The following is a 19,152-nucleotide window of genomic DNA, read 5'->3' as shown; positions in this document are numbered from 1 at the left end:
CTATTTACAGATGAAGCAATCTTCGATCAAATCTCAGTTTGCATGTACATATAAAAATGAATTGAGTGAGATAGAGGGTCATGGTTTCTTCAGCAGTAGCCAAATGTCAACCTGTGAACATCCTGCACCAAAGCAACATTTACAAGGTAAATATTTCACGGTTAAGCTGTAGTAAAATTGAATAAGTGAATGTGATAGCTAATATTTCAAGTGTTATCAGAGAAGGCTTTAGTAAAACTCAGGTATAAATATGTTTTCAAGAAAAAATTGACCTCTCATTATTTTGTATATTGTGTGATGCAAATGCCTTTATATTAAAATTGTAATGCTAATGTTTTAAAAATTTAAATATATTTGAAACGTATGTATTAATGCTATCTTAAAGTAAAAAAAAAATATATTTTACACAATATAGTGTAAAATATACACTTTCTTCTTATATTATGTAAACAAGCTAACTGAAATTTATATTTTTGCGGTTAAGAAAAGACACATTTGGGTTACTCCACTAGAAGCAATATCATATATGTAATTTCTAGGCTCTTTAAGCATCTTTTCCAATATCTTAAAACTTTAAATCCACTTCCCTAATTCAGGTGCCATAACATATTTTTAGCAATATCATTTTAAAAAGGCAGTGTACTTAACACATAGCAAATGTAACTGCAATGACCAGAATAGTTTTTCTTTGCTTTATAAAGCAATCATTTTGATTAAAAATCACTTGACAGTCCTCTGATAGAAAACAGATGAATAATTCCAGGTAATATTTTTAATTTTTCACATATGTTTTTGATACTCTTATATGACAGAAGGTATGAATTCATGTCTTGACATACCAGTGCTTGGAACTATTTCTGAAAATGTTCATCAGAATAGAAATTATACAGAAATGGGAAAACTGAGTTGTCGGCCAAGAAAAAAGAACTCCAGGAATGAACAGATGGATTTGAATAATGACAAAGTTATCTGTGATGAGGAAAGTGAACTATCTTTGCCAAAAAATGCTAAGAAACGTAAGACTTCAAACCACCCTCAAAAGAAATTGGACAGCAAAATTGATGGAAAAAGAAAGAACAACAAAACTGCAAGCAAGAATAAATTGATTGCTGGTCAGGCAAAATTAACTCAATTTTTTCGACTGTAAGTTTTTATTTTGACATACGTGGTCTGTTGACTCTTTCAGAAGTTGTAAAATTTTGCAAGTGAAGGGTGAAAATCATGAATTGCTTCCCTTTATACTCAAATAAGTGAAAATAGCTTGTGTGTAATATTAGACAAATATTTACAAGTCTGGATTATGCAGAAGTATTTTATTTTTTTTGATTACAGTACAACAGTAGTTACAACTATGTTCTCTTTTCGGTAGTGAATTACGTTTCCCTCTACATTGTGATGTAAAAGTATTTTAGATGCATATGTATAGCGACACTAAAGCACAATAACTTTTAATCATGTTAAATTCATAATAAAATGTTTAATCTTTCTCAAAGAAGGTGGTGTAGGTCAGTCATTTTCAGACTTGCCAACAAGGTCGATAGACTCTTCCCAGCATACACCTGAGCACTACAGGAAAAATGTGGAAGTTTAAAACATCAGAGAACTAGGAGTCTTTATGGCCTCTGGAACTATTGTTATTTTAACAAATGCCTTTCATACACCCAACCAAATACAACAGAAGTAAATTGGAAATGTGGGATTTACTCAGCCCTAACAAATCCCAAATATCCCATGGATTTTCTAAATGAGTTGTTATCAAATGGCGTCAGAGACATTGCACTATACTTTACTAGAAAAATAATATGTGTTAAAAAATGAAAATACACTTACTGTCAAAATCTCTCCTTCCTATAGGGAATTTAGCTGAATTTTCTTCATCTGCAGTCTCTCTTTCCTGTATTGATTCAATATTCTGAATTTCAGTGTCAGCTGGAAAAGCCATGGCTCCCTTCAGTGCAAGATAAGGTAGTTGCTTCCTGCCCACATTGATTGGCATAGCATGATTTAAGAAATCATCTCTGGAGCCTGTGCCCTGTTTTAAGAGAAAACAAGAGTAACTGTTTGTCTTGAAAAAGATATAACCAGTTGTGTTGACTTTTTAAATTATCAATACAAGTATTTTATCATTCAACATAACATCTAAAAGCAAGTAATGACCGGCATTATGTCTTTGGCTGAAACAGTTTTATGGAAAAGTATACTTTAAGATAATGTCTGTCATATTTGGTGAAGTTGGAAACCTGTTGCTGCATATAGTGAGATACTGAAACATATGCTTTTTACCCACTAGTTTTGACTGCGTATATATCTGCTAAAATCTGGTTTTATTTATTTATTTATTTTAATTCAACTGCCCAGGTTATGCATTTAAAAACTTGGAATTAAGTATTTGCAGTGTCTTGAGTGTATTATGCTTAGCTGTTGTTTTTTTTCTATATTCACCAGGTTATTGCTTTAAATTATTGTATTTGTCTTATAAAGGGCTATAAAGAGAATTTCTGTTTTACACTTAATAAAAAAATTTAAAACTGAAAACTCACAAAAAACTTTGGGTTTCTGTCATCCTCTTCATCCAAAAAGCTTTCTTCAGCCATATAATGCTTCAGCAAAGGTATAGCTCCTCTCTTTCCAGCTCTATCTCCATTTTGAACAGTTTTTCCTAGATTGAATGTGGTTAGCAACATATCTTCATCTTCAACCTTTTGCAGAGATTTTGAAACTGAGAGTAGAAAACCTTGAGAAAAAAGAGAGAGAGAGAGTATTAACATATACGATGAGATACACATTCTTAGTTACTTAATGCTTGCATAGAAGTTAAGCAGTTTTCAAGTTCTAAGAAAGCTTTTCAGCTGTAAATTAACATGTTCTCCATCTGTGTCCACTTTATATATTTTACAGAGTGAATGGAAACTACTTCAATTGCTGCTGAGTTCTTTTAAATGAGTCATATTAAGGAGTAACCTTTTGTATAAACCTTCTAATCCCATCTATTGTTTAGAACTACTTAAACTTTTCTTTAGTATGGGTAATTTGTTTCTTTGTATGTTTTTAGAACAGCACAGATTAGCTCCTTAGAGGGATCAGGGTAGCAAAGTTCACAGAAAACACGGATGTCCATTTGTAGTGTTTATAAAGCTTTACATCCATTTAGGGCAATTTGAGAAAAGGAGCTAATTTACATAAGTAAGCAGGACTGTTGTAAAGGTGTGATGTATCATAGTTTTTGATCAAAAGTGATCTATTAAAGACCTGGAAAACTTCAAATTTAACAATAACTTGGACTACTACTGTGTTGGAGCTGAAGTCATTAATTTGTCCATTATGTTTCATTATTCAAAGGGCTCATGTTAGAAATCTTCTTTAATACCTGAGTAATTGTCTGCATTTTCTTTCCAAAAATGGACATTTACCACCTACAAATATAGTCAGATATGCTTGCTAGAAAAGTAAAAAGAAACTTCATTTTTAAATTTAAAAAGTCTTTGAAGTATATCTATTATTCTGTAGAAGGAAATGCAGGATTTTCTGTATAACATTTTTTACTTCATCTGGAAAGCAAATGGGGCCAGCTCAAATTTAGCTAATCTCTTTATGTCGATGATTCAAACCGCCTATTCATTGACTGTGTGCCTCTGAGTTTGTTCTCATCCCTTAAATTTGTGTTTATTTTAACCTTTAGGGTACTGCGTAGACCCAAACATCCTGCTATTCAAGGCAAACCACTAGGAAGCTGACCAACAAACTGAGGAGAAGGGGCACCATTTCCCCCTTGTTTTCATCCCTCACTCTCTGTTTTGCTTTTCATGCTTTTTCTCTGAACTGTCATACATTAGCAACATTTTTGTTTTATTAGCAAAAGTGATTTCTTGCACTGCTTCTCTTTTTTGTTGTTGTTCTTGTTTTCTGATGGTCTTCTATCAGAAGTATCTACCAGTGATGTGGAGTGAAAGACAAAGTAAGACTGACCAGCCTACAACACATCAGTGGTAGCTGCAAACAAGTATACATTATGTCCTTACACAAACATGAAAAATGAAACCTTCCGTTTATATGTCTGAGTGCCAGTCCACATATTTAGTTTCAGGCACGCTTTAAAACTACAACTGTCTCTTCTTGCTCTTATTAAGAACGTCCCAGAGAAGTTGTTGAAGTACAGCTTGGATGAGCAGACAGTGAAGTGGTTCTAAAACTAAGTGAATGGCTGAACCCAGAGGGTAGGTGTCAGTGGTGCAAAATGTAGCTGGAGGCCATTAACAAGTGGAGTACCCCAGGAATGAATACTGGGTCCAGTCCCGTTTAATATCTTTATTAACAATGTGAACAATGGGGTAGAGTGCAGCCCCTCAGTAAATCTGCAGGTAACACGAAAGAGAGTGGCTGACTCACCAGAGGGGCTGTGCAGCCAACCAGAGCGGCCTTGACAGGCTGGACAGGTGGGCTGACCAGAATCTCATGAAGTTCAACAAGGAGAAGTGAAGAGTCCTGCACCTGGGGAGGAACAATCCCAGGCACCAGGGCATGCTGGGGGCCACCCAGCTGGAGAGCAGTTCTGCAGAACAGGACCTAGGAGTCCTAGTGGACACTGTTGAACGTAAGTCAGCAGTGTGCCCTTGCTGACAAAAAGGCTAAGGGTATTCTTGACTGCATTAGGCAAAGGAGTGCCAGCAGGTCAAGAGGTGATCCTTCCCCTCTGCTCAGAATTGGTTAGGCTGCACCTGGAGCACTGTGTCCCATTCTGGGCCACCCAGTACAAGAGACTTGGACACAGATGGAAAGAGTCCAGTAAAATGACTAAGGGATGGGAGCATATCTCTTAAGAGGAAAAGCTGAGAGAAATGTGACTCTTCAGCTTGGAGAAAAGGAGGCGTAGGGGGGAGGTCTCACCAATGTGTACAAATACTTGAAGGGAAGGTGCATAGAGGATGGAGTCAGGCTTTTTTCAGTTGCCAGGATGAGGCAATGGGCACAAACTAGAACACAAGAGGCTCTGTCTGAACATCAGGAAGCACTTTACTGTGCAGATAAAGAACTTCTTTACTGTGCAGGTGAGAGAGCACTGGCCCAGCTTGTCCAGGGAGGTTGTGGAGTCTCCCTCCTTGGAGATCTTCAAAAGCCATCTGAACCTGGTCCAGGACCACCTACTCTAGGTGGCCCTGTGTGAGCCAGATGACGATGACCAGACGTCCCTGCCAACCTCAGCCATTCTGTGATTACCCTTAGGTAAATGTACTTGTTAATGCCTGAAAACATAATCTTCATGCAGCTTTTTCACACTGTTGCAAGAAATAACAAGGAAGTATAGAATAGAAAGAACTGTGTGAGTAGATAGAAAATAAATGAGTGAATTAAGCAATACTGCCTTTTAAACAAAAAGGTAATTACCATCTAATTACAGAATACCTATGGTCTGGAGACTGGCTAGCTAGCATCTAGCCTGACACATTTTTGCAAGATTTGTGTACGCAAAGGCATCAGAGGCCTGGAATTTCTCCCATACTCATGCATGAATAATTTTCATGTAACAAGTGGAGTACCCCAGGAATGAATACTGGGTCCAGTCCTGTTTAATATCTTTATTAACAATGTGAACAATGGGGTAGAGTGCAGCCCCTCAGTAAATCTGCAGGTCATGAATAATTTTCATGCATAGCTTTTGAGCCTAATGCTTAGTATTAACTGTTGAGCAATAAATAAAACAGGTATATCTGATATAAAGCCAGATTTTTTTTTTAAAGTATCAGAATTGAAAAACTTTACTATGCAAGAAAGTTTTTAAACAAGCTTAAAAAATCATTTTAGTGAATTTTAGAATAGCACAAAAATACAAGGGCACCTTTGTTCATTATGCTACAGGGCTTACTCAAAATCTCTAGACAATAAAAATGCAAAGAAAACTCTCACAAAAATAGTTATTTTAATATTTTTTCAATCTTATTTGAGCAGCACCTCACTTTGGCCTAACAAATTGGCAACAGCTGGGGAATATGCCATTGCATTTTATTACTTCACACAGTCAATAAGCCAGACCTAAGGGGACATGAAGCTTCTTCAGCATTTTTGTATTTAGGAACGTAACACATATACAAATGCCTACTAATTTTTAGGCACATTTATTTAAGAAGTAATTGGACTCTGAATGGTTTTGATTATAATGAGAGGTGTATTCATCATTGAGTCCTTTCTTAGGATTCTTTGTACCTAATAAATTGGTGTAGTCTCTTGGGAAAAATTTGCCCATATGCTGTTTAACATTAATTGAACTGTTCTTTTCTCTGTATAAAAACAGACAACCAAAAACTATTCCTCATCTTCCCCCAGCTAAGTTTCTTGTTCTGAAAGACCTTCTTCAAAACAGTCCATTGGTGGTATGGCGGTATGTGTAACTGTTAAGGGACTTTCAATCAATCAGAAAAGTGGAAGGAAGAGATATTCCTCAAGTAGTATTGACTATTGGCTTCTTACTGCAGCAAAAAGCAAAAAGGAGTCATGATTGTGAGCATGCTGCATAAAAGCTACAGCACTAGTCAAAGGTTGAATGGCAGAATTATAAATATTGGCTTGTTGATTACAGCAAATTCGAATAAGGTGGGTTTTTCTTTCTTTTTTTTTTTTATATTTTTTCTTTTATTCGTCCTGCTATTAGATTCAACATAAATCTGTAAGCATAGAAGCTTTTTGGTCTCATAACACAAGGAACAACTTCGGACTTCGGAGTATAAAGGAAATACTTACATCCTTTTCTTAGTTTTATTAACCTCAGTCTGCCTTGAGATTGCTTTGCTATGTCTGCCAGGATGCCTGGTGTTTTGCAAGTCTTTTTAGACTATTTGGTTCTCTTCAGTCAACTGTACCTCATCAAGCAAACTGTAGTTTATATAGCCATCTTTGCACTTACGTTCTTATTATGTAAAAAGAGTTTGAATTAGTCTGTTTTGATATACAAACCTGTATTTCTGAGAAAAGACCCTACAGCACAAAATTATTGTGGATGAGACACAGTTAATTTGTCTGAAACCAACCAACAGCACGAGCTCCCTTGTAAGCATAATAAAAGAGGCTGAGGAAGACTGCAGTCCCTTTTCTTTGCAGGGAGATAAGTAAATTTCAGCTAAGTAAAACCAGAAAAAAGCAGGAGGTGCAACTGAAATTCTGAACTGCCTTTGACTTCATGATGTCTGGGAGAAGCCATGATCCTGGCTATCTTGTGCAAGTCTGCTAGAATTCCTGCAATTTCTACTCTTCACCATTAACATTCATACAGTTTTGACAATGCTGAAATGAGTCACTTGTTTTGGATAACTAGCACTGAGACAGGAGAATTTCTTTAGAAGATTTGCCTTTTGAAAGTGCTGGACCAGTGCTCCTGGAACCATTAGTGGATCAAGCCCTGTAAAGGGCAGTGAGTACTGTTGCTCATATACAATGATCCTATGACTGACCATGGCTTGGATTTGAGAACAGGAACACTTCCTCTGCTTCCAAATTCATATGAAAGAAATTTGGTTAAGGTAAAAGAATTTTATTACCAATATTGTCACAGGTCTTTTACTTGTCCATAAATTCTGCTGAAGGTGTATTTATGTTCCATGCGCGCAACTACAAATTCTTTTAGTGAACTGAATCCTCTGAGTCTGTTTGCATTGAGATGATATACTGCTCACATGGGGCTGTAAGATGAATGAACCCAACTCTGACACAATTGCTTTTCACAGACCAGGTTTATAGTAAATCAGCACTTTGTTAAAAAAAATAATCAAAACACTTGGCTGTTCGTTACCTGAATTTTTTATCAATAATATTAATTTTTGTGTTCTCTTTTACATTTCATTCCCGTTTAAAAATAATTTCATTTTCCTCTGTTTTTTTTTTTTTTCCTACTAATATTTTGTTATTATGGCAGAGTATAAGCCTCAGGTTTTAAGAATCTTGTTTCTTGTGAAACAATAACATTGCATTATGTGTCCACAAAGTATTTTTACAGTGCTTTGGACACGAGGTACATTCTTGAGATATGCTATTCTGTAAGTAATTCCTGAAATGAACACAAAGGTCAGAAGTGTTTACAAGAAGCTGTGATGCCTAAAGAGAGCACAGAAATATTCTTATAAACTTTTCATACGTTAGGCTGAGTCACATACTTCAGGCATGGTTCTGGGTTTCTCCTGCTGGGTCTTTTGGTTGTGTTATTGTGAATTGAAATTCAATACCCACACAGAATCTACCTGGTATTTTTTCTGCTGTTCCCCATTCCGGTTGTTCATACTAACTATTCTGCTGTTTATTCTTGCCATTCATGTGCTACTAGCACATGGTGTCCAGAACCTTACAATATTTGTGATATCTTCATTACAGCTGTAGGTCATTATTCCAGTGCTTATGATCGTTATCCAAGATCTAGGATTGGCATTATGTTTTAGTGATTACTGTATCCTTGCAAGACTTTCTCTTGAATATTATCTGTTTCTGTTATCTCAATTACAGCCAGGTCTTTTTCATCCCAAACATATGAACTTTGTATATGATGAAACATGACTCACAGGCTCTGAGGAAGAGGAGTTGCAGGCTGTTAATCATACAGTTTCTACATTGCATTACCTTTGTCTTCAGATGAGACTGTGCTACCACTGATATTCAAAAGTACAGCCAGATACTTATAAAAGTTTTCAAGAGTTACTGCACAGAATGGCAGTCACACTGGAGATTCCAATGGAAGCTGTCCAGGAGAAATCACATAAGTTTCTGGACATAGTATGCATCTCTATGCCAGCATGCCTTGTAATTCCCATAAATGAGGGCCTTGTGGAGTCAGCCAAATTACTCTGGCAGATGTCTGCATCCTTAATATTGACAATCCAGATGGGTGGATTATTGTTATCCTGTGTTTTCAGCAAGCTTTGAACAAGTTTATAAACAGTGGTGCTGGGATTGTTATGTGCAGGAGCAGTCCATTGGACAGGTGAACATTGTGGTCTACAAAGATCAATGCCACAAGATAAAAAAATTACACAAAACTTTATTTAAATAGAAGGAAAACCAATCTACTTTTAAATTGTCTTATTCTAGTTATGAACTAGTGTTGTTTTAATCGGGGATGTTTTTATGGAACTTAGAATTCTTGTTCTGAAAAAAATATCAAAAAATTATTTGCAATAATAAAGAATTGTGAAAGATTTGCCTTAGCAAGAGTTACATTTTGTAAGGTCTGGTTCATTTCTTGGCAAGAAATAAAAATGGTTAGCCTAGTATATCCCTGTGTTTAGCGTTTGTTTGAACACCAAGAGTCATTTTGCCCAAAGGCAAGCAACATCAGTTGTCTTCTTTGGGAAATGTACTGCTGCACTTACCTTTGCCAGACATTATTGTTTCAATTTGGTCATTTATTTAGATGCCAAATTTTGAATAAAAGTACTGTTTGCAGCTCATACTACTCTGTCTCACCATTTTGGGAGATGCAGTCTGCCATTCACAGTTGAATCCTCATTGATTCATATTCAAAGAATAATTACCTGCTGACAGTATATCTGGTTCTCTGAGATGTTATCAGTATACATCCCATAACATACTCTGTTTTTTTTTTTTTTTTTTTTTTTTCTGTCACTGCCTGCTATAGACATTGAATTGTAAGTGACATTGAAAGGAGCAATGGTTCACTGCCCTTTTTGCTATACATGTGTGTGTGAGGCAGATGAGTACACAGGATACGAGATTTTTTTTATTTTTTTTTAAGTGGAAGTGGTACATATACACAAAGAGTAGAACCAATGTAGGTTACAGCCTTAGCTGGGTGACTCATTAATGCTTTGTCTGTACAGAATGTACATTCTCATTGGATGTATAACAATTTGCCAGTGTTGTTCTATTTGAGATCTGAACTCAATGATAGATTTTGCTCCACAGTCTGTTGAATCTTTGTTTACTGTATTGCACTTTAAACCAGCTTGTCATTCAAAATAACCTGCCTATTGCAAAAATAATATATATATGTACATATATAAAAATTTATACATTCAAAATTCAGCACTGTCTTAATATTAAATAGAAATAGTACAAGCTTATAATCTCATCTAGATGTCTGAGAAATGTTTTTCTTGATCAAAATGGAAGACAGAGATTACTTTTACTCTTTTCTTACCCCTTCTAGGTTTTTGAGAAATGTTTTTCCTGGCCAAAATGCAAGGTGAAGATTACTTTTACCCGTTGCTTACTCACAAACCTAATTCCAAATTTTTGGAAACTAGCATTTGAATATCAGAAATGCTACCATCATTTCAACCACTTCTAAAATAGCTCTCTGTTAGCTATGTTATTTATTTTTATGCAGATCAGACTCCAGCAGAGCTTAGTTGACAGAGAAGTGAACACATGGCAGAACTATGTAGGAAAAGAGTTGAAAGTATATTTTAATAAATGGGGCTTACTCTCATTTAAACTTTTACATGGAATCTGTTGTTCTTCAGTAGTTTCTCTTATCTTACTACCTCTCTACTTTCTGTTGAGAATGTGAACACAAGAATGGAATATAGCTACAGGAAATACCTTTGACAGTCAGCTTAGAACAAATGGTTGTTTCTTCTTCAGTGTCTCACAAATGTGTAGAGTAAAGCAAGATAAAGTAAAGTAAAGCAAGACCTGGTGAGAAAGGCTTCAGGAAACTAACTCTTTGGTCTAAATTTCTCTGACCTTTTCAAAGAATGAGATTGAGAGTTTTCTCCACATCCTGCCTTTTATGCATAAAGGAAGACTCATTCTTCTAGCCTTATCAGAATTACTATGAATGCTAACAGTGATGGCATTAATAAGTTCAGCAGCAGCCTGATAAACAAGAAGGATTAGAGCAGCAGTTCTGTTGTTCCATTAATAATGTTACAAGAGAAGGGAAATCCATTACGTTTGAAAATTTACGTGTAAATGCAGCTTTTAAAGGAACGTGTTTCATTTCTTGAACATGTTCTTTGACATGCTATATTCTATTACATAGTTTTTCATGTGTCAATAATTTTTTCTTGAACTTTTTCTGTTCACCTACACTTGACTGAGCCAGTCATAAATTTGGAGACAGTCTTCTCAATTATTTTTTAAGATAGTATAGTAATGTCATTTTATATAGAATGGAACACTTATCATTTTGAATAATCTGCAATATATATTTGATAATAAAGTAGATAAACTGGAAATTATTTTTGCTTCTGAATTACTACATACACATAACAGTGCTGTTAGAAAGTGTTACAATCTTGAACTTCTAATAATTTAACAGAGTTCATGCTTAGACATTACTGTTTAATGAAAATTTAACCATTGGATATTTTTCTGAACTGCTAAGGTTGGATTCAGTTCAACTGGAAGCTGATTTGCAGTTTCTAAGATATGACTCACATACAGTCATGAGCAAGAATTGGTTGCCACTGCCTGTTGATTCAAAGATGCCATCTGTAATTGCAAACATTAATTTTAAATAAACATGATAGGCAGTTCCTGGCAAAGAACAGTCAGGTTTTAAGATAGGATTATACTGTCAATTCTGTACACTTCTGCCAACTGGAAGGGCAATACAGCAGTGCAGAAGCAGTCAGGAAGACATTTGGAGTGCATTAAAAATGATTTCTTAACATAGGTGACTGAGAAATGATGAAGGGTAGCACTGTGGTGGACATAACACCGATATTGTGGAACTGGATTTTAAGGTTTGACTGGCCTTGGCAGCAGTGACCATGGAATGGTGGAGTACAAGATCCTGAGAGAAGACTGCAGGGCAAATAGGATCACAGCTTTTAATTTCAGAACAGCAGACGGGCTAGTTTAAGGTTCTGCTTGGAAGAAACCCATGGAATGAGGTCCTGGAGAGAAGAGGAGTCTAGGAGAGCTGGGCTACCTCCTCTAAGATCAGGAGCAGTTCATCAGAACGTGCAGAGAAAGTCAAGAGAAGATGGCAGGAGATCTGCATTGATCAACAAGGAGCTCCTGATGCAACTCGAACATACTCATGAGTGGAATGGAAGGAGATCTGGGTGATCTGGGAGCGCTATAGAGATACTGTCTGAGCATATACAGCTGGGTTAGAAAAGGCAAAGTCCAGCTGGAGTTGAATCTGGTGCGGGGTCTAAAGGGCAAAGATGTGTTTTATAAATTTATTAGCAGCAAAAGGAAGACTTTGGAAGAAGGAAAAGTATCTAGGGTACTATAAGTATTATAGTACCCTATGCTATAGGGTATTATACATAATCACTCATTGAAAACTTGTCCTGTTAACAACTGCCTCTGTACATGAGTAGGTCCATGAACCCTAGATATGAGAGTGTGACTGGAGCTCCATATTTGGTCTTTTATGTAACCAAGTATCTTTAGTGTGAAAAGAAGCTTTGTTTTCTAAATTGTAAGGTGACGGAGCAGCTCATTCTCCAAACCATTTCCGAACATACTGAGAACAAGAAAATGGCTCACTTCTTGACCATTAGCAAAAGCATTTTTTTATTTAGCAGCTTTGCAGAAAAGCCTCTGCAACCCTGGTGGGTTGACTATAATAATGACTGTAAGCAGGAATATGCCCTTGTAAGAAAAAACAACAATATCCCAGGCTGCATTAGGTAGAGCATTGTCCACAGCTCAAGGAAGCGATTCTTCCCTTCTCAGCAATTATGAGGCTACATCTAGAGTAGCGTATTGTATGAAGTTCCAGACTCTCCAGTACACGAACATACTGGAGCAAGTCCAGCAATGGGCCACATGTATGCCTTAACGATTGGAGCATCTAACAAACAGGGAGAGGCTGAGATTGCTTGGGCTGTTTAGCCTTGTAAAGAGAATGTTAAAGAGGGATCTTATCGATGTGTATACATACAAAATAGAAGGTAGTAAGGAACACAGAGACAGACTCTTTTTAGTGGTAGCCAGCAAAAGGAAAAGAGTCAAGGGACGCAATATGATACATAAGAAATTCCACTTAAACATAAGAAATAAAATATCATGAAAGGGTGGTGATTATGTAATGGAATCGGTTGCCCCAAAAGATTGTAGATTCTCCATTCTTGGAGGTACTCAAACCTGACAGAACAAGACCCTGAACAACATGCTGTAGTTGACCCTGCTTAGAGCAGGAGCTGGACTAAAAGGTCTGCTGAGGTCCCATCCAACCTAAGCTATTCTGTGATTTATAATTCTGAATTCATTTTTACATCTCAGTGTAATTTTATGGTTCCTAAATTAAGTATAAAATTATCTTAACTTTCTTTTAATTCATAGATCTTACTCCAGCAGATGTATATTTAACTTGAATTGTCTATCTGATTTATTAGTTCATCTACCAAAGAATCTGGAATAATCAATAAAAATGCTTTCTCCAGGATGTAAAAATGAGTGGAAATGAGTTTAATAACATGACCTGTAAGTGATCAGAGAGAGATGGTTTTCTTTCTGATCTTTTCTAATGAATTTTTTTCTTGTTCATTTCCTTAATGAAGAAATCTCTGAATTTAACACTTAGTGTAAGTATTTTTAACCCAAAGTGATGAACTCGTTCTTTCTGTCTTGCAAGTCAAAAATATCTGCCATGCAATATCACTGTTTCTTGCACAAAAAACTTTTAATTGTTAACAACTTTTCTAAACATTGGCATTTGTGATGTCTGTTTCATACACAGTTCTTATGACTTTTAATTCTAAAATGTAATTAATGTATTTTACATTAATATACTTAATAAAGTCATAGACCATTTCACAAAATATGTTACTGGACTTTCAAATGTGGAAACTTTATGTTCATTGGTGGCAAGTAATGGAGAGTGACATACACAGCTACAAATATGTAATGCTGAGTCAAAATATTCGTTGGTGGGAAGTGATGGAGAGCCATTTTTTTGTTCATATTTAATGAATGTGCAGCAAGTGCATATTTAGTGCATTCCATAGGGTCATTAAGCAGTAAGAGAAACAGAAGTCAGAGAAAATACAGAAAAGTCAGCCTATGTGGAATAGTTCCACAGTTCTTGACAATTTGGTACAAAGAATAGGACCTACTTGGCTTCTGAATCTGACCTAATTTCTGATTTATGCATAATATGTAACATTGGCTGAAAATGGAATATGTATGTTAGAGAAATCATGGATTAATATGTGAAGAACTATATGGTAAGATACAAAGATGTCTGGGGTAGATGCCAAGCTGTCCATTTTCCTCCTCAAATATATAAGTTCAAAGAAAAAAATGTTTCTTACAATTACAATATTTTCATAGTCTTTCTATAGTCTAGGTGTTTAAGAGCACTAGCATACTGGCCCCTATTTGTCACTCTCATTGCAGCATCATTTCTGATTACATAATCTCTTGAATATTTTTGTAGATGAAGTCATAGATAATCTTAAAACCCAACAGTGTTTTGGTGTTAGAAAAATGTATCAATTGCAATCATCTGGATTTTTTCCTGTTGTTGAATTTTCTTTCATAAACAGGCAAACATTTCTAGAATGGTAAGGAAATTGTTTATCATCAGCATACTAAAACGGGTACAAAAGCTAAATAGTTACATATGACATTGATTATATTGAACAAGATTGTCCCTGCAGTATTTGCCACGTGATGATTGTGCAAAATCATGCTTCCGATGACGTACTTGATTGCAGTCCTTTAAGTATTTTTTAATTAGAAATAGGCAAGCTCTGCATTTTGCTAGGTATTGTCATTAGCTTTACATATTTCTGTAAGAGCTGTTATGCTTAATGAAAAATTGGTTTTAATTATCAAGAGAAGCTTACATAACATTTCCTCTCATTTTAAACACTGGCTGGTTACTTCTTGTAATCATTTAGAGATGGGGTTTGCTAAATCATAAACATTTTATCAACCAAAAGAGATCTCTGAACTAAAACTTATAATTAGTCTCAGATTTATACTCATTTTACGAAAAGAGAATTAGGCCATCAGATAATGAACAAGAATTGTGAAAGTGTAGTAAAATCGACAGAGGGCAGTTTTTATATCTGAAGTAATTGTTAATTATAGTTTTAAATATAGAGATAAGCCATTTATATTGATGATGTATTCCATCATTTATTTTGGAAAGAATGATATACGTTGAACTCAGCTTGCAAATGAAAATGATGTGTTTTGTTACCTCTGTGTATGTGCCTAGATATACAATAAATTGAAAACATAATGGGTCTGTGTTGCACAGAAGTTTCATGTGTGGGAGCCAAATCAATGACATTTGTAAGTGGTGTTTATAAATATATTCTGCATATACCATCCGCTACAGTACTAGTGTTTTAAGAATTAAAAAGTCTGAATGCAACTTTCTACATTCCTTGGTCAGAAAAACAGACTATTTAGATACTCTTTGTCCAAAATTGCTCATAGGTAGAGCAGAGTGAATATAAATGCAGAACACTTCAGATATTGATCAGCAAAAGTTTTTCATTAAAGTTATGTGTGTAAACATACACTTAAATGAAAGCATAGTTTTCTTCTAAAGTGTGCTATCTTGGAGTGTTCTATGACTTGGAAATAGGTCTCATAGAGATCTTTGTATTGGCTTGTTATTTCCAGCTTGGCCAGACAATGGAATATCTGATCTTACATGTTAAAATGTCACAAGTTTAAAAAAAATAAAATGATGTTGTTGGCATTAGACTGAATAGAAGTCAGACCAGTGTCTGAGTATTTGTTCTTTTCTTTTCTATTTTTTTTTTTTTTTTTTGGGGTGGGGTGGGGTGGGGTGGGGGGGAATTCACATGGAGAAATGTAAATGTTTCTCTGTCAAGTTATTTATAATACTAATAACAATAAAAATGAAAGGCAGCTTGTTGAAATCCACAAATCCTAGGCATGTTAGTCTTGGCAAGAGGGTGACAAAAAGCAGATAATACAGTCAAAGGTCAGTGATAAATTTTGCTATATGAGATCACCTTTAAGTGTCTGGCAATATTGGATCTTGGAAAAAACTGCCTACTTTTATAAAAGATGAGGAAGACAGCCAGGTATGTATGTAAATATTAATCCTAACTGTGAGCACTCTGGTATGCAAAAGAGCAAAGGGATATGTGTGCTACCCTGTGCAGAATAACATATGTCTTTGGAGGCTTCCGAGGGAAAAGCCTAGAAGATCCCTACAGCCAGCTGGCAAAGATGGAAAGTGTCAAGTCAATAGACGGTAAGACTGGTTTGCAATTTAGAGATGTTTGTAGGTCTTGCTGATGAGGAAAGGTTATGTTATGAAATAAATGTAGCTTTTTCCCTTTCAAGCTGATCATATGATATATCCCATTTGGAAAAGAGTGCTTATATGTTTTGCTTGTATGAGTAAGAGTGATTCCTTTCATTACTGCTAAATTTTTAGGTTCATTTGTGGCTAATAGTCCTTTCCTGATGTGACCCCTGCATGCTGGACAAAGGGAAGTTTTCTCTATTTTTCAATAGTACCCCTTACCTGCATTTCCTAACGTTATTCTTGCAGCTGAAAAGAAGACTGTGGCTTCTCTTTTCTTCATCTTTACAAAACTTATTTATTTGTGACCTTTTCCTATAAACATAATTTGTTTTTAAATAGCGTACCTTTCTTAAGGTGCATGGTCAGTCTGGAAATTAAAATCAACCATGTTTATTATCTACAGTATCAATGGATCTATATCTTGTTTAATCGTATTTTGCTTATACAATGTATGAAAGGAATGCGAAAGAATCAACCTTGAGTTGAAATTGGAAGACAACTCTGGAATTTCATGGAAGATAGCTTTGTGCTTCAGCAAATAGGTGAGAAATCAGTTCTTTGTTTGGTAGGCAAGTTGCAGTTTAATCACAGGTTCATATAGGCACTGTTAGTAAATTATAAACGTGTTCATGTAAGTGTTCGCATTAGGAAGGAGATTCACCGTGTAAATAATGAATCAGCTGCAATGCCTAAAATAAAATTTAAAGAAAGTACATGCAGAAATATTTTTTTTCTCTGCTTTACTATCTAAAGCTTGGGTCAGCATGTTATATACAGTTTATAATATGCTTTAGACAGTCACAAAATTTTAATGAAAGAAAATCCTTCTGGAGTCTTTTGTTAACTATATAAAGGTCTATATTAAGAGCAAGAAACTGCAGCTGTACAGTAGTTTCCTAACTATCAAATTTAAGCAAGACTGACAGTATATATTCAGCATTGAAAAATGTATCCTACTAACAAAAGAAATAACTGAATAGGTTGATTAATTTCATACGCATATATTTGAGGATGTGATTAGAGACCAGTATTTGATCTTTGATAGCTAAAAATCTTTGGAGGGGAAGAGGACAAAAGAACCTATATTTTTTAAACATAACAGAAACAGACAGACCTCTGTTTTTAATGGTTTCCATCTGCCATATGTCAGTATGCATGAGGTATTTATTATATTTGATTTTGCATGTTTTTTGGGCATATACTTTCAAATGTTATGAACCATTCATTCATTTCTACAGCTTAATCTTTCTTTGCGATCTATTATCATTCCTCCAGTCCATTTCTGTATATTTTATGTGCAGAATTAGGGTTCTCTCACCAATACAATATCCTTGCATTTATCATAAAAAGCATTGTAGTTTTAAGGCTTTGTGATCATGTCTGGCTTTTTTTTTTTTTTTTGTCTGTATGTGTGTGTGTCTGTGTGTGTGTGTGCATGTAATAAAGCCTGTAGAATTCTCTAAATAATTGCTCTGTCTGTTCCAGTAACTTGCCATGTAGCTAGCATATTTCAAATTCACTTTCAGAAATTTCAAAATGCCAGTTAGATTCTTTTTAGGTGTAGACCAGTGGAGAAACATTGTTTTATTATTAATATTAATATTGTTGTTGTTGCCTGTGTACACTGTACCTGGTTTTCAGTTTTAAGGAACAGAGGTGAAAAACATTAAGATATTTTTTAAAGGTCAATTTAAATGAAGATACAAAGAGAGTTGCAAGGATATTTTTGACACACACCAAAAAGTTAGGAAATTATAGAACATATTTCATTCTTTGTTAATGCATTTGCTTGCCCCTCAACTTATTTTCAGTCCTTGAAAATATTCTGAGTTTGGAACAGTGTGGAGAATTTGGCCTTCTAAAATCATGAGGCAGTGAGTAGTAATCCAACTGTGGCAGTTTAAGTTATAAATGGAAAAGTTTGAGAGATGAGCTGGAGCTGCAGTTAGCTATTAAGACAAACTTTGAGCTATATCCTATAATCTCACCCTTTTAAGCATCACTTGCCTGATATGTAATGGTGATTCGGGATCTGGGTGAGGTAAATAACATACTTGAATTAGTGTAATTTATTCATGGGTTTCATTTGTCACTTCGAGAAAGAAATGTGTTACTCAAGCACGTAATAAGAGAGTTCAAATAAAGCCTGTCTGAAGCTTTCACAGGTATACAATTACCACATTTTAACTAGAACAGTTGTTAAAGTGTGACCCCTCATGTAAAATACACATATATATACAGCCATAAAAATACTTTTTAGTTAAGAATTTATTCTGTGGAAATATGTTTGTGCTAAGTGCTTCTGAATGTGAGAGACTGCTGGTAGCAGGAATGCTATTCATGGAAGATGTGACAAAGCCCTGCTGCAAATGAGACTTGGTAAATAATCACATTTGCTTCATCCTCTTTTGTAGAATAAAAAGAAAAGTGGATTGGTATCAACAAAGTACTTAGCCCCATTTCTAGTTTAAACATGTTGACAGTATAGGAAATGATTAACTCAGGCAACTTGTGTTTTGCAGCACTGGACCCATGTTACTGCCCTGGGTTATGATTACACTGTTTTATTGCCATCAATGCTCCTCCAATGTTTTAATGCCACTGAGTATCTGCTCACCAACTGCTGTTGCATAACTGGCACAGGTAGTACACTGTAATAGGATGGCCAGTAACATTACAACAGCTCTTTCCCAATTCCAGTTTGGTGATTTCATGTGTAATCAGGGAAATTTGCTAAGATGATGGTATTAGATGGCATTTAATTTTACCCCAAATGCGAAAACTATGTTAGTGTAATTCAACTATAATATAACCCTACATTGATTAAAAAACAAACACAAAAACAAGCAAAAGGTTCTTTAGAAGTATTCTGGGGAACAAGTATTTCTGTCTGATATACATCATCCTACTCAGTTCTTAGTTGTATATCAGGCTAGTTCAAGAAACTGATGGGA

The 19,152-nt window shown here is 35.4% G+C and overlaps 2 protein-coding genes and 1 long non-coding RNA gene across 5 annotated transcripts in view; 2 read left to right on the top strand and 1 right to left on the bottom strand.

Moving 5' to 3' along the window:
- The window catches only part of LOC121071867 (PARP1 binding protein), a 52,955-nt gene extending 51,468 nt beyond the window's left edge, over positions 1 to 1,487 (top strand). For 2 of the 3 annotated variants that reach the window (XM_040560658.1, XM_040560680.1), the window contains 2 exons: positions 11 to 146; positions 813 to 1,487. In XM_040560658.1, coding sequence (XP_040416592.1) covers positions 11 to 146; positions 813 to 1,147 — 471 coding nt within the window. In that variant the 3' untranslated portion in view covers positions 1,148 to 1,487. The remainder of the gene's footprint in view (positions 1 to 10; positions 147 to 812) is intronic. The other variant, XM_040560670.1, reaches the window with a different exon arrangement.
- Positions 1,365 to 2,852, bottom strand: PMCH (pro-melanin concentrating hormone). The gene is made up of 3 exons (XM_040560749.1): positions 2,541 to 2,852; positions 1,831 to 2,032; positions 1,365 to 1,566 (listed from the first exon to the last, which is right to left on the bottom strand). The coding sequence occupies exons 1-3, from the start codon at positions 2,784 to 2,786 to the stop codon at positions 1,517 to 1,519; spliced, it is 498 nt and encodes a 165-aa protein (XP_040416683.1). The 5' UTR covers positions 2,787 to 2,852; the 3' UTR covers positions 1,365 to 1,516.
- A 4,474-nt stretch (positions 2,853 to 7,326) lies between these two features.
- On the top strand, positions 7,327 to 12,945 carry LOC121071866. Its single transcript, XR_005820832.1, has 2 exons — positions 7,327 to 7,508; positions 10,142 to 12,945. It is a non-coding gene; the product is annotated as an uncharacterized LOC121071866 (long non-coding RNA).
- The last annotated feature ends 6,207 nt before the right edge of the window (positions 12,946 to 19,152 follow it).

The sequence above is a fragment of the Cygnus olor genome, chromosome 1 (assembly GCF_009769625.2).
Source record: "Cygnus olor isolate bCygOlo1 chromosome 1, bCygOlo1.pri.v2, whole genome shotgun sequence".
Taxonomy (NCBI): Eukaryota; Metazoa; Chordata; class Aves; order Anseriformes; family Anatidae; genus Cygnus; species Cygnus olor.
The sequence above is the reverse complement of the archived record's forward strand: the minus strand, read 5'-3'. Positions and strand labels throughout refer to the sequence as shown.

Excerpts from the sequence above, each read along its gene's own strand:
- PMCH (XM_040560749.1), bottom strand. The coding sequence starts at position 2,786 with ATGTGTATCTCATCGTATATGTTAATACTCTCTCTCTCTCTTTTTTCT. Across the intron at positions 2,033-2,540 it reads ACAGAAACCCAAAGTTTTTT|GGCACAGGCTCCAGAGATGA; the intron begins GTGAGTTTTCAG and ends CTCTTAAAACAG. Across the intron at positions 1,567-1,830 it reads AGGAAGGAGAGATTTTGACA|TGCTCAGGTGTATGCTGGGA; the intron begins GTAAGTGTATTT and ends TTTTTCCTGTAG.